Source organism: Danio rerio, chromosome 11, assembly GCF_049306965.1.
Source record: "Danio rerio strain Tuebingen ecotype United States chromosome 11, GRCz12tu, whole genome shotgun sequence".
Lineage (NCBI taxonomy): Eukaryota > Metazoa > Chordata > Actinopteri > Cypriniformes > Danionidae > Danio > Danio rerio.
In genome coordinates, this window is record NC_133186.1 from 42,993,818 (window position 1) to 43,007,500 (window position 13,683).

The 13,683-nt window shown below is 38.0% G+C and overlaps 1 protein-coding gene across 2 annotated transcripts in view; it reads right to left on the reverse strand.

Moving 5' to 3' along the window:
* The window catches only part of trim62.1 (tripartite motif containing 62, tandem duplicate 1), an 89,830-nt gene that overhangs the window by 14,134 nt on the left and 62,013 nt on the right, over window positions 1-13,683 (reverse strand). The window contains exons 4-6 of one of the 2 annotated variants that reach the window (XM_021479666.3): window positions 6,573-6,829; window positions 6,408-6,452; window positions 3,737-3,852 (exon numbers count right to left, since the gene is read on the reverse strand). In XM_021479666.3, coding sequence (XP_021335341.1) covers window positions 3,737-3,852; window positions 6,408-6,452; window positions 6,573-6,829 — 418 coding nt within the window. 2 annotated transcript variants of the gene reach the window in all.

The following is a 13,683-nucleotide window of genomic DNA, read 5'->3' on the forward strand; positions in this document are numbered from 1 at the left end:
AAAACCAACTGAGCTGCGATCATTTCTGGCGCCCCCCTGGATGTACAGCATCCTTAGCATTAGCCTATGGTGCCTATGCCACGGGCCGGCCCTGAGTTGGCTGAGTGTTGTAAATACCGGCACTCACCTCCCTCTTAATGGAGTGCATAGGAGATAAATGACGTCAGTACATAATAACCGGTTATGATTATTACTGAACCGATACAGAATTCGCGGTGCACCGAAGAAACAATTAATTTTGACACCCCTACTTATTATGGTGGGCATATCCCTTATTTTCACATACCAATGTTGACAGGTATGTTCTAACGATTATGAAAAACATTAATGGAGATAAACTACTATTGCATTATATACCACCCCCTTTCCAGTTGTACAAATTTGTTGCTCTCCAAAGCACAGTTTCATGTCAAGATGACTAAAAGCGTGCTGTAATGTACCTTTTGCGGCACGGGATGCGCATCATTCATTTATTTATTTACATTCGAATCATTCATGTTTTTTTTAAAGCGTGAAAGAGCGCATGCAGTTGTGTGTGTTATTGCTCAGAGACGAGCAATAAAAAATAACAACACCAATCTGCTTATTTAGAAAACAAATAATATAGCACTAATATAATAAAAGTTGCATGGTTTGAGGTGTTATTTGGGTTTTTAGCACAGCGTTGGGTTTGTTCAAATCACTAATCTCAAGTGCATACAAGACAGAAGCTAATGGCCCTGTGCAAATGTAAAGTTCCTTTTATGAAATCAAGCAACCATAATCTTGACCCACCTAGTCTACAATTAGTGATGTAAAATGAGCTCCAACATGACAGCAAGCAAGATTGAAATTAGCGTCTGAACTCAATAAAAAAGGGCAACACTTCAGTCGTGTATTATGTGCTTGGCTGAACCTCGAATATGCCAAACAGTAATACAGAGACAAATGCAGCATAATGGATTTTTCAGTGTTCTAAATGCTTATGTCTGGACTATACACACATAATAATATAAAAAAGAATCAGCTCGAGATGCCGGGAAGTAAACACACTAGATGAAGGATTCTCAAAAAGCATCCACAAGGGAATCTCACAAACACCTTGCAGTCCCTTTATAATGGAAAATATATGGAAATATATTGAAAACCTTACATTTCAGGCATAAAGAAAATTGGTACAGTTCTTTTGTTGAGATAGACGCATGCTCCTATATTTGCAGTTGCTTTCTTAATAACACACAATACATTGTGCACAGCACTATTTAACCCTCAAGCTTCCTTTCGGGCAGTTTTCACTTCATTTAGACTTTTTCAAAATAGCTCCCTTTATCTGAGCAGTTCAAGAATTGGCAAGACTTGTGAACACACACAAAAAGTTGACTCAAATCAACAATGTTAAGCGGTTGAAAAAACAACCAACCAAACAAACAAACAAACAAACATTAATCTTTCCCTTCTTGCCCAAAAATGTCCACCCATAAAAAATGAATAGAAAATACTTTAATCTAAGAGTGTTTTCACACCTGCCTTATTTAGTTCGGTTGAATCGCACTAGAGTTCGTTTTTCCTCTTGGTGTGTTTTTTTGGGAAGGTGTGAATGCAGCAATCACACTGGAGTGCGCACCAAAAGTGTACCATAAAAAGCTTACCAAGACCCCCTTGTAGAGGTGGTCTTGATACACTTTTAAACGAACCCTGAAGCAATTCGTTTGTGGTGAGAACATGATCCGAGCTAAAACAGACCCAATCAGCAAAAATCACTGGCCTTTTTGGACTAATGCGTTTACACCAGATGCGGAAGAAGCGTCAAGTGCGAGTGATTTACATGTTAAATCAATGCAAAGATGCAAATAGACATCCTGTGGCGCGATACGCGCGAATGAAGCGCCGTGGGTTGAGCGTTTTGCGCGATTGACATGCTTAACGTGCGTTTCGCACGAATCGCTCAAGTTAGAAAATCTGAACTTCATTGGACATTCACATCGTGTTAACCAATCAGGAGCTTGCTCTTCTAGGGGCCTGCTTATGACGTAGCACCTGTTGTTAGTGTCCCAGGGGGAAATCCTTCAGCCGACACCGGGATCAAACTAGGCTCGGCTCAGTCGGAAGCACCGCTGAAAGCCTCCATTATCCAGGTTAAGTTTCTGGAAAGTTTATGAACTCACAGAGCTGGGTGCACCTCTGAAAGGATCTAGTGGACTCAGACATGGCTCCAAATGAATCGAAGCAGTTTTTGAGCCTTCATAAAGCACATAAACAGTTATTTTCTCAATGAAATCCATGTTAGCTATTTAGATATAAAGCTACAGTCATTGGGCAGACAGAAGCCCCGCCTAATAGGCGAATCCGCGTCATTTGCTCAGTAAATTTGACGCACGAATGAAGAGAGTAAACACAAAATGTTCACACGTCTATTTACACGCGCATATCGCGATTTATCCGCACGTCCCATGTCTGGTGTGAACACAGCATAATCCAGCTGCCGTAGTCCGATGCGCTGTCCCATCTTATGAGGTATGAAGGAAAAATATTTGTTGACAGTGCTTAACGTTAGAGTAGTTTAAGACGCTCAGTACATTGAAGATGTTTCTTTTCATGCTTTTCTTTTGATAGTTAGTTTAGTTTGTTTAATACAGTTAGTATGTTTTCTTATAGGGCTGGGCGATAAAAAAATTGTATCAATATGTATTGACAGGAAACCATTATCAATATCGATTAAAAATAAAAGATTCGGTATGAAGTTTCGGCATGAAGGCTATAGTTTTATGAAAATGTGACTGCTGAGCGCGAGCCTTGGAAGAAATGCCAATAATCTAAAGGTGTAAGCTTGTCATTTCAAATGGAGGCGTGCGAGTTGCACGATGTGCACATTGGCACAATTGGAGCGACGTGCACATGTTGTGGTCGCCTAGTTATGTGGCTTTTTGGTTTCTTTTCTTGTGCATCCCAGCCACTAGCACCCCATATGAAAGATATTTTTAGTTTGGGGCTAATATAGTCATTCAGCTTCACAATTTGTAATGTTGGTATGTGTATTTGAATAATGAAGCTCAGATTTGATTATCATAATTAGTTTTGTTTACAGACTTTGAGGTTTACTGTATCATTATTATTCACACTGTACAGATGTTGATCTAACTTAAAGTTTGTTTTGATATATTTTTTTTTTGCAATATTACCCAGCCCTATTTTATTATACTCCTTTGTTTGATTTAAGCACCTTTAATTACCTCCTACCTCCAACTTAAATTATCATTTATTTATTATATATATATTTTTTTCTTTTACTGTACAATATTTTCACTGATAGTAAGGGCAATAAATAATCAATTGCAGTGATATTTGTTTTTCATTTATTCATTTATACATCTCCATCCATTGGTCATACACACACTAAACTATTATGCTATGTCAAAATGCCCTTAGTTTATTATTAGCAAGTAAAAGGACATAACAAAATGTATGTCTTTGAATCCAACTCCATAATTTAACCCATAGGAATTAATTGGGTAATAATTAATTGAAAAGCATTTTTTAATTTGTACTTTGAGGTGGATATACATTTAAATTGTATTCATAAATAGATAGATACTATTTTTTAACAATTGCTTAAAAAATAAAATTGGGTTCACACTAAAGACCTTTGTGCTCCAAAATGTCCACAAGGAAAAGATTAAGGGTTGCAGTATGGTATGCCAGAGGGTTAAACAAATACTCTAACATTAAAAAACAAATAACTCAAGTTCTGGCACATTACCTGGTGAAATATCCAAGAAAAGAGACTTCCAGATCGTATACTGTAAGGGCCCCATGTACTTGGATGTGGGGAAGTCTTCATAGGTGAGGTTGGTTTCGTGGATTTTTCCCTTTATTCTGTGGAGATACAGGACAACAATTGCATTATTCAAATTCAACATTGGCAACCCACCAAACCCAAGCAAAGGAATCCTCAGAGTCTAGATCCTGTTTCCAAACACTCGTTTTTAGGGTTTTCTACATAGCTGTGCCGGCCCTGCAAAGTCAAACAGCTCAAATTCACCATTGGGAGTGAGGTCAATCTGGGCAACGCTGCAGATCACTTTCATTAGTTCAACCCCAGCATTAATCATGCAAGTCCTTTTCCCATATGGCTAACTCATTCCCTGCTCATCATTGCCAAACGCCTGCTAACACACCCATTCAGAATTGCAGATCTCTCAGAAAGGCTTAACGTCAACATAAAACAACATAAATCTTTTCTTCCCTATTGTAACACTTTCCAAACTAGAAACAGCTTCTCCGAAAGTGTAGGGTGGAGCTTGATTTGGTCCATGTGAAACTGATTTGGATGGTTGTTGTTTGCTATTGATGGATCTCATGCATTGGTTTAGGGATGCTCATTGTGGTTAATTTTGCCAACCGTCTGCCGCTCATTAACTGAATATTAACCGTTATCTAGTCAGATTAATAATAATTATTTGATTAAAAAAATAATAATTGACAAGTCTATTTTGTGTCTGACGCATTAAATACTGAATTTAAAATACACATTTATTTTAACATGCGAACATATTAACAACAGAACATCTTCACGCACCTGCAGTGTTTCCAACATCATAGAAATAAAGAATAAATTAAATAAAAAGAATGAAATAAGCCGGCCTGCCCTATATATCACTGAAATGACCAATTTAGATTACAAAATGAAAACACTGACTGAATCCTTTTTAAGAACCGGCATAGGCTGTTTTTTTCCATCATGTGTTTTTTTTCATCCGTTGAATAAAAATTGCAGGCTATTTTTTCCAAATTAATCGCTCCATGGAAAATATGCATTTAATTAATGCTCCGCTGTTATTCTTATATCGTAAACCTCTGTCAAAATTTTAATAAAGGTTGTTATTTTAAAGATTATGTCTTGACCGTCTGGTTTACCTTTGAGCTTGTGAGCTTTTATTTCCTCTGTTTCACTCTTGATAAAAGTGCACTCACTGTGTGTGATTAAAGGCAATGACAAGGCGCATATATTGCATTTTAGTAAAGTATAGGCTACTATAGCACATAACAATGTTGTTATTTACATATGATATTGCATTAATATGCAAGCATGTTTTATAAGCTATAAAATGAAAGCGTCAGTCTGGTGCACAGTTATCTTTATGCAAAAATCAAGAAAATCTGTGGATCTGTTTGACTTGTAGATTAGGCTAGTTTAAAAATGGATATTTTATAAGAACTATTAATAACTCTAATTTCCCAAATGGAAAAAGGTTGGTTTGTTGGTTGTACACTAAATCATTACAACTATAGCCTGTTCGTTGTGTTTATGAGCGGTGCTGGAGTGCGCTTTGATGGACAGAAAACCCAGATGATCTGACTTGTGGCCGCTTGTTTCAAAAGCAGCACACATTTCAGAAAGTTTTGCGCTTCTTTCTCCAATTGTGCAAATAAACAGAAGTGTTTATGACCATATCCAGGACAGAGGCGATCAGTATCAGCTCTGGTTTGGCATCAACTCGTCTGTGTCAAACTGTGACCAGCAATATTCTTCTTTCATTTTGCTTCTTTGGCAAAATATGTTTGTAGGCGCGTGTGGTTGCACGCTTTACCACCCTGCGAGTTAACAAATATGTATTGCACATTTATGCAGCCAAACTTTTTGATTTTTTAATCGTTTAACTGATAAACATGATCAGTTAAAAACGCACCCTTTCGTTTAACGGTGAAACGCTTATTATGAGCATTCCTAAATTGGTTCCTGCCACCAATCAGAGGGAAGATATTGTAAAAGAGGGAGGGCGTAGGTATTTTCAATAAAGATTATAAAGGCACATACAATAGAAAAAGATGTGCATTGATAAATCATAAATAAGACAACACAACAAAGTCATTTTTTAAATAATTCAATATTTTCACTTAGCAAAGATGCATTAAATTGATCAAAATGATTTAGCAAAAGTTTTTTTTTTATTTCAAATAAATGCTTTCTTTTTTAACATAATTCATAAAATACTCTCAAAGAAAATGCATAAAGTTTTAAAATAAATAAATAATCAGCAAAACTATTTTCATTTGATAATTTTCATCTCATAATAAGCACTGAACACTACAGACTTATATTTTGCTGGATATTCAGAAAAGTCAGCTTTGCATCAAAGAATTAATATATTAAATATAACACAATTATTGGAAATTGTAATAATATTGCATGGAATATTACTGTTTTTTTGTACTTTTGATCAAATAAATGCAGCATGGCCAAACAAAAGTATTTATTTCTTTAAAAAAATTAAATATATAAAAATGAAAAAAAAAAAGTCATGCTTAATCCACCGCTCAACTAACCTTAACCTACAGTAGTCTATTCTGCAGTCATCTTTCTAACTGGCCTCTTGTGTCATATGGCAAAGGGTAATGGTCACATACATAAGTCAAATAACCTGACTTGCCTTGGTAGCTTCCACCAGCAATACCCTCCACGAATCACTTGCTCCCTGACCAGCAGTTACAAGAAAAAAGACAAAACGTTTTTAGACCAGAGAATCTCAAACTACCACACAAAACACCCTGCACATACATACGCTCATCTCCGGGTCACACGGCTTTTTTAGTACCTGTCCGACGTCAGGGCGATTCCCTCCAGGAATTCGTGACGGCTAGTTTCACTGAGTCGCTCCTGCAGGATCTGGATGCCCTCTTTAACGTCGCGGAGCTGCTGGCTGTAGCGCTGGATCTTGTGTTCAATGTCAGTGAGTGTTCGCGCCGTATCCGCCTCCAGTTCCTCTAGCATGCTCTTCTGCCGCTCCCGGAGAAAACGCTGAAGTCGCTCAAATGCCTCGCCAATCGTGGCACGAAGACTCTTTGCTGATGACTGGAAAGCAGAAAGGAAAAGGTCCTATGAAGTAAAATAACTTTTTTGTAGATGTAATGTCACTTTTTAGGATACTGCAAGACATTTGTCTGCCTCAACTTCCACTCTAAATGGTGTGTCGATGCTCATTTCCCAAAAGGGCTGATCAAAGAAGACAAGTCAACAATTTATTCTCTCTGCATTATTGGAGATGATCACATCTAGAGCAAATAGTTATCAATTGTAATGTAATGTGCATATATATGACACATTTATTGGCACAATCAAGGGGTGAGGGAGGGGGGGGGGGGGGACTCTCCACACTACCACCAGTGTGCAGCATCAACTTGGATGATCAGTGACCAGTGCGCTTACCACCTACCAGCTATTGGGGGAGTGGAGAGACAGTAATAGAGCCAATTTGGTGTAGGGGTGAGATTGGGAGGCCATGATCGGTAAGGGACGATGAAAGGAATTAGGCCAGCACACCGAGGTTACACCCCTACTCTTTCCGAGAAGTGCCATGGGATTTGGAATGACCACAGAGAGTCAGGACATCGGTTTAACGTCTTACCCGGAAGACAGCATTCACTGACAGTATGGTGTCCCTAAAGCCTGGTTTATACTTCTGCGTCAAGTAATCGGCGTAACCATTAGCGCATGCAACGCGCATAGCTGTGCATTTATACTTCTGCGTGCTGTCTCTGTTGGTCTCCATTAACACTTCCGAAACGCTAGTTGGCAGTGAGGTGTAAATGTTCCTCTGTGTCGAGTTTCTTCACTGCTGTTTTGCTTTTCCTGAACACTTCCGGGATATACAAGTGGCTCAAACTCGCTCATTTTGAGGCAGGAACCGCCGGATGTGCAACAACTTTAACTATGAGGTAAACACAAAACAAAACTTTCCATCCGGAGCTCCTTCACGGGACTCCACACTTGTAAACAATCGCTCCATTGGGCTCGCACCCAGCTCGCGCTTTTCGCGCGGCTCTCGGTCCCGCCCAGACTCGTCAGCGCTACCAAGCCGACCAATCACAGAGCTTGCGCTACGCGTCGTTGTGACATGTAGTTACATTTTTTGAGAGGTGCACGTCAGTGACGACGACGCCCACGGTGAAGGGCTATGCGTCAGCGCCGTAGCATACACGTGCGTTTGACGCAGAAGTATAAATTAGCCTTAAGGCATAAGGACTCATTGTAGAATGAGAATGGGTGTGGACACAGAACCATCTCATACAATGGGGTGGAAACTGCGTTAACATACAGAAAACAACTGTGGCTACAGGCAGGAAGCAACTTCATTAACATCTAAATGCAGCAAATTAAAACTGTATAAAAGGTTTGTGTTTAAAAATGTTGAGGTTCATCCCGACTCCACTGAACCCAGGGTACTGCCGTGTACTTTAAGAGTGATATGCTGAATAAACACCTTCATTGAGATCTTCTACGTCTTCTATGTAATATCTATAAGCTAGTGTGTTTCAAAACGGTGACAAAATTTGTGTTAAGAGGATATGACAACATTTATACATTTTTTATTCTGTTTAACAGAGATTTTTACAGCACATTTTAAACAAAATATAGGTAAATATCAAAATATCAGGTAAATCTCTAATACCTGATTTATTTTATCTTTGTCATGATGACAGTAAATAATATTTGACTAAATACTTTTCAAGACGCTTCTATACAGCTTAAAGTGACATTTAAAGGCTTCACTAGGTTAATTAGGTTAACTAGGCAGGTTAGGGTAATTAAGCAAGTTATTGTATAACAATGGTTTGTTCTGTAGGCTATAGAAAAAAATATAGCTTAAAGGGGCTAATAATATTGACCTTAAAAATGTTTTTAAAAAAATTTTAAACTGCTTTTTTTCTAGCCGAAATTAAACAAATAAGACTTTTTCCAGAAGAAAAATATTATCAGACATACTGTGAAAATTTCCTTGCTCTGTTAAAAAAAAAATATATATATATATATATATGTATTTCCCAATTTCTGTTTAACTGAGTTTAATCATGCCAACATCTACATTATCAGGATGATGAAGATGAACCATGGTGGATTTAAGCAAAACAATGATCTCAAACACAGCCAAGGAAACTCTCAAATGCTTTCAGTGAAAGAAAATCAAGCTGTAGAATGGCCCAGCCAATCACCTGACTCAAATCCAATAGAAAATACAAATTAAGATCAGATTTGATAGACGAGACGCACAGAACCATCAAGAATTTGACACTCTGTTGAAGTCTGTGAAAAACTCACACCTGAGCAATGCATGTGACTTCATTCTCAATATGAGAGGCATCTTTAAGCTGCCGCAACCAAAAAAAGCCTTTTATAAAGTATTAAACGCATTTCAGTAGTGCATTGCTTTCTCCTTTTGTCATTCCATCGTTAATACACAGAACTCATTTCTCAGATTGTTTTTGTTTTATTTTTATGTTTGTGTTGTTCAGGTTTTTACCAAAATTTGGTTAAAGTCCATGTCAACAGCTCCTTTAGAAATATTATTCCAAGAAAAAAACGTGACATGTTCACTTATTTTCCCTGCTGTATATATATATTTAAAAATATATAACAAAAATATATTGTCAGACACATGAGTCATACAATACATTGCTTTGATTTTAAAATACTATCACTATCACTATTACTATCATTAAAAAAATATATGCAGGGCCACAGTGGGACGTAGAGGACTATCATTAATTGTGAAAAAAATGCCTCAGACACATTGATGAGGAATAATAGTCACTGTAAATGGCGGCAGGCTGCTTCTTTCTCAAACGTTATTGAAGGACAGCTTCCATTGAAAGTAGATGATTACACATGCAACCGTGCAGATGAGCATCTAGACAGAAAAGAGAACTGCAAATCTAGCCAACAAACCTCTCCACGGACCACAAAGGAAAATAAAAGTGGAAAGCAGGAGAAACTGAGGAAGCCGATCATCTCTATTAAAGTGTAAAGAACATCAGTTACAGTCGACGGATCAAAGATCTGAAACCTCAAGGTCGACTCAGAAGCCCGATGGCCATACATACAAACAAGGCAAGCTCAAAAACGTACTTTCTTCGCCTATAACAAGAGCTAAACAAGAAAAACCACAGACTTCAGCCAATACAAGATTACTCCTATAACAAATGAAATAAAGGACTTGTTCCACTTCTGTCTTTGCGAAAGGAAAATGTGATTTCTTTGCCACTGGGAAAGATGAAATCCTATTAAGATCTCGTCTCTCTCTGGCGTCATTTGCATGGGCAGAATCAGCCCACCTGGTGTCGCCTGATGGATGATTGGGGTTTAGTGATGCTGAAGTGCTGCTGGTCTCCCCATGGGCCACTGTCTCGGATGGGGTCTATTTAAAGCCAGTAAACACGTCCCGTGAGCTTAGCGAGACGCTGGCCTCCCAGCAGCTTGTTCTCGACGACATCTGCTAATCAGACACATCTTTCCTTGGGGTCTTTCATTCAAATTCGACAGCGGCTCTTGAGACGAGGGGGTCTGTCAGCAAGCCTGCTGCTGAGCTAAATCTAGTGCGTGCTAGCAGGAGGTGGCAACAATTTAAAAACCAACCAGGCTTATATGAGCTAGATGCATGGCTGACACGCTAAAGCTACATTTTTAGGTTTAGCAGTTGTTTGAATCACTCAGCGTAGCTGTATTAGCAGTCAATTTGTAATGAGTAGTAGCTTGTAATTAATTGAGAATGCATTGAATTGACCAATAATGGTGTAGCTTTTAATAAATAATGTTCTTTTGAACTGTGCGTTTGTTTAAAAATCCATATGCATCGGTTTACCAAATAAACATGATGCAGGACAACTGTTATGAATGATAAAATGTTTCTGAACTCTTTCTCTGCCGGCATTTTTGAAAAAGTTGTCAGTCACCGACAACATTTAAAAAAAAGTTTTACCTAGATTTGATTTTTCCTCATGATGTTTTATTATAATGTACACTCATGGCCACTTTATTAGGTACACCGTACTGGGTTGGACCCCCTTTTGCCTTTAGAAGCCCATAATCATTCATATCCTTAATCCTGGCATGGATTGGACAAGGCACTGGAATTATTCCTCAGAGATTTTGCTCCATATTGACATGACAGCTAAGGTTGTAACGGTATGAATTTTTTACGGTATGATAATAGTCTAAAACAATACCACGGTTTGACGGTTTCGCGGTATACGGTATGTTACAAATGTTACAAAATAATAGAACAGTGAAGCAAATTTGACTTTTTCCAAATAATATATTTTCAGTTACTATAAACAACACCACTTACAATGAACAAATAAAAAAATAAGAAAATAATAAATAATGTGTCAAAGTCCAAATAAAGTCCAAATAAACATGGTGCAAATCCTCAGTAAATAGATATAAATATTTACTATACTATAAATAGTTACATAACGAAACTAGATTCAATATGGAACATCCTTAGGTTTTATGTGCCAGCATGGATATGGTTGTCTGTGGATATGGATTTGGATGTGGTTGTATGCAATGCAGACAAACAGCTGCACCTTCATTTGTGTCTTTTGAAAACAGCAAGAGCAGCAGTTCGTCTTTGCTGTGTCACTGTTTTGTCATGTTTCTGTGCTGCTGTCCATGCAAAAGTACTTAGTATGAGAATTATTTCATGCAAAACTTTTTTTTTTTGCGTTTTATTTAGCCACGCATAAATGTATGCCTATCTCTCATTCCGTGTTGTTCAAAAAGCTCATTGTTTGGTCCACAAACAAAAGCGAAACCTATGCTTATTGGTTGTGATATAGCGAGTTTGAACCAATCTGGGCATGGAGGAGGGACATTGCATCAATGTATCATGTCTGGTTTGTCCGGAGACACAGTGACGAGCGTTTCTTTGTCAAATCAGCGTGGTCAAATTTTGATGACGTAACCGCACTGATTCCGGAGCCTCTGAAAGTCCGCGAATGTTATGTGATACAGCACTGGAAAGCTGAGATTCTCTTCTTCATGCCAATCTTTGAATTGTATGAATCGGATCAGCGGATCAAAAGTTATTAAACATTTAAAAGCAATACTTATTTTTAGCCGCGGGCGGCTGTCTCGGTCTTTAAGGGTTAAAACCGTTGATATGCAATTGTTCATGGTATGATAATCGTGCATGTTCAAATCGTGGTAGACCGTCATACCGGTATATTGTTACAACCCTAATGACAGCATCACGCAGTTGCTACAGATGTGCCGGCTGCCCATCTATGATGTGAATCTCTCATTCCACTACATCCCAAAGGTGCTCTATTGGATTCTGGTGACTGTGGAGGCCATTTGAGTACAGTGAACTCATTATCATGTTCAAGAAAGCAGTCTGAGATTATTCACGCTTTATGACAACCATTTTATATGGTTATCCTGTTGGAAGTAACCATCAGAAAATTTGGTCATAAGTTGGGCCAGACGGAATCTGCGGAAGTTTTTTGCTATTTCTGCTGAGAATTTTGGTAAAAATCTATGGATTTCTGCGGAATTATTTTGGGAGTATCCAGCGGAGTATCATAACTAAAACCTTGATATATGAAATAAAAAGTAATAAATTACTATTTAAAAACTAAATAAATTTACAATTACACATTTACTCAAGTAAATAAACAGAATTAATGATGTGCTAAAAATCTGTAGAAATCTGTGGAATTCTGCGGAAAATCTGTGGAATTCTGCGCGCAGATTCCGTGTGGGCCTATTCATAAGGTATGGAAAGAAGATATAAAGAGATGAAATATCTCTAGAGGATTGGAAAGAGGCATGTAAGAAAGCTCAGATACAAACAATCAACAGTAGCCTGAAACTCGTACAGTACAAACAGTTAATGCGAACATGCATAACTCCTGCTGTATTGCACAAGTTTAATTATAATATTCCAGATATCTGTATAAAGTGTAATGAAGTAAGAGGTACACTTTATCACTGTATTTGGGAATGTGTGAACGTGAAATCCTTTTGGCAAGGTGTTATTGAAATAATTGACCAAATTTTATCAAAGAAATTACCATTAGACCCTAAGATTTTTCTCCTGGGTATATACCCTGTCAGCCCTCTCTTACAAAGCAAAGAGGTCAGATTCATAAATATGTGTATTTTACAAGCTGAACGTATTATTGCTCCTGATTGGAAAAAGTTGGGGTAAAAAGTTTGCTGTGTCTTCATGATTATTATTCTGTAATTGTGTAATTTGTTGTGATATGCAAATTGAACAAAGTAATAAATATATTGTACAAAAAAAAGAAAATGTGGTCATAAAGGGATGGAAATAGTCAGCAACAATACTCCAATAAATAACAATAAATTTCCCCACACCATTACACCACCACCACCAGTCTGAACCATTCATACAAGGCAGGATGGATCAATGATTTCAGGTTGTTGATGAATTTTTGACCCTACCATCCGAATGTCGCAGCCGAAATGGAGACTCGTCAGAGCAGGCAACATTTCTCCAATCTTCTATTGTCCAATTTTGGTGAGCCTGTGCAATTTGTAGACTCAGTTTCCTGTTCTTATCTGACAGAATTGGCATCCAGTGTGGTCTTCTGCTGCTGTAGCCCATCTGCCTCAAGGTTGGACGTGTTGTGCATTCAGAGATGCTCTTCTGCAGACCTCGGTTGCAACGAGCGGCTCTTTGAGTTACTTTTGCCCTTCTATCAGCTCGAACCAGTCTGGCCATTCTTCTCTGACCTCTGGCATCCACAAGGCATTTGAATCGCCGCTCACAGGATATTTTCTTTTCTTAATAGATCAGCAGTTTCTGAAATACTGTGCATTGCTTGTTAACATTTGACTGCTGTAGAGACCATACCTAAAGGTCACTTGAAATTAAAATGATTTTTCGACGCTAGTAAGAGAAT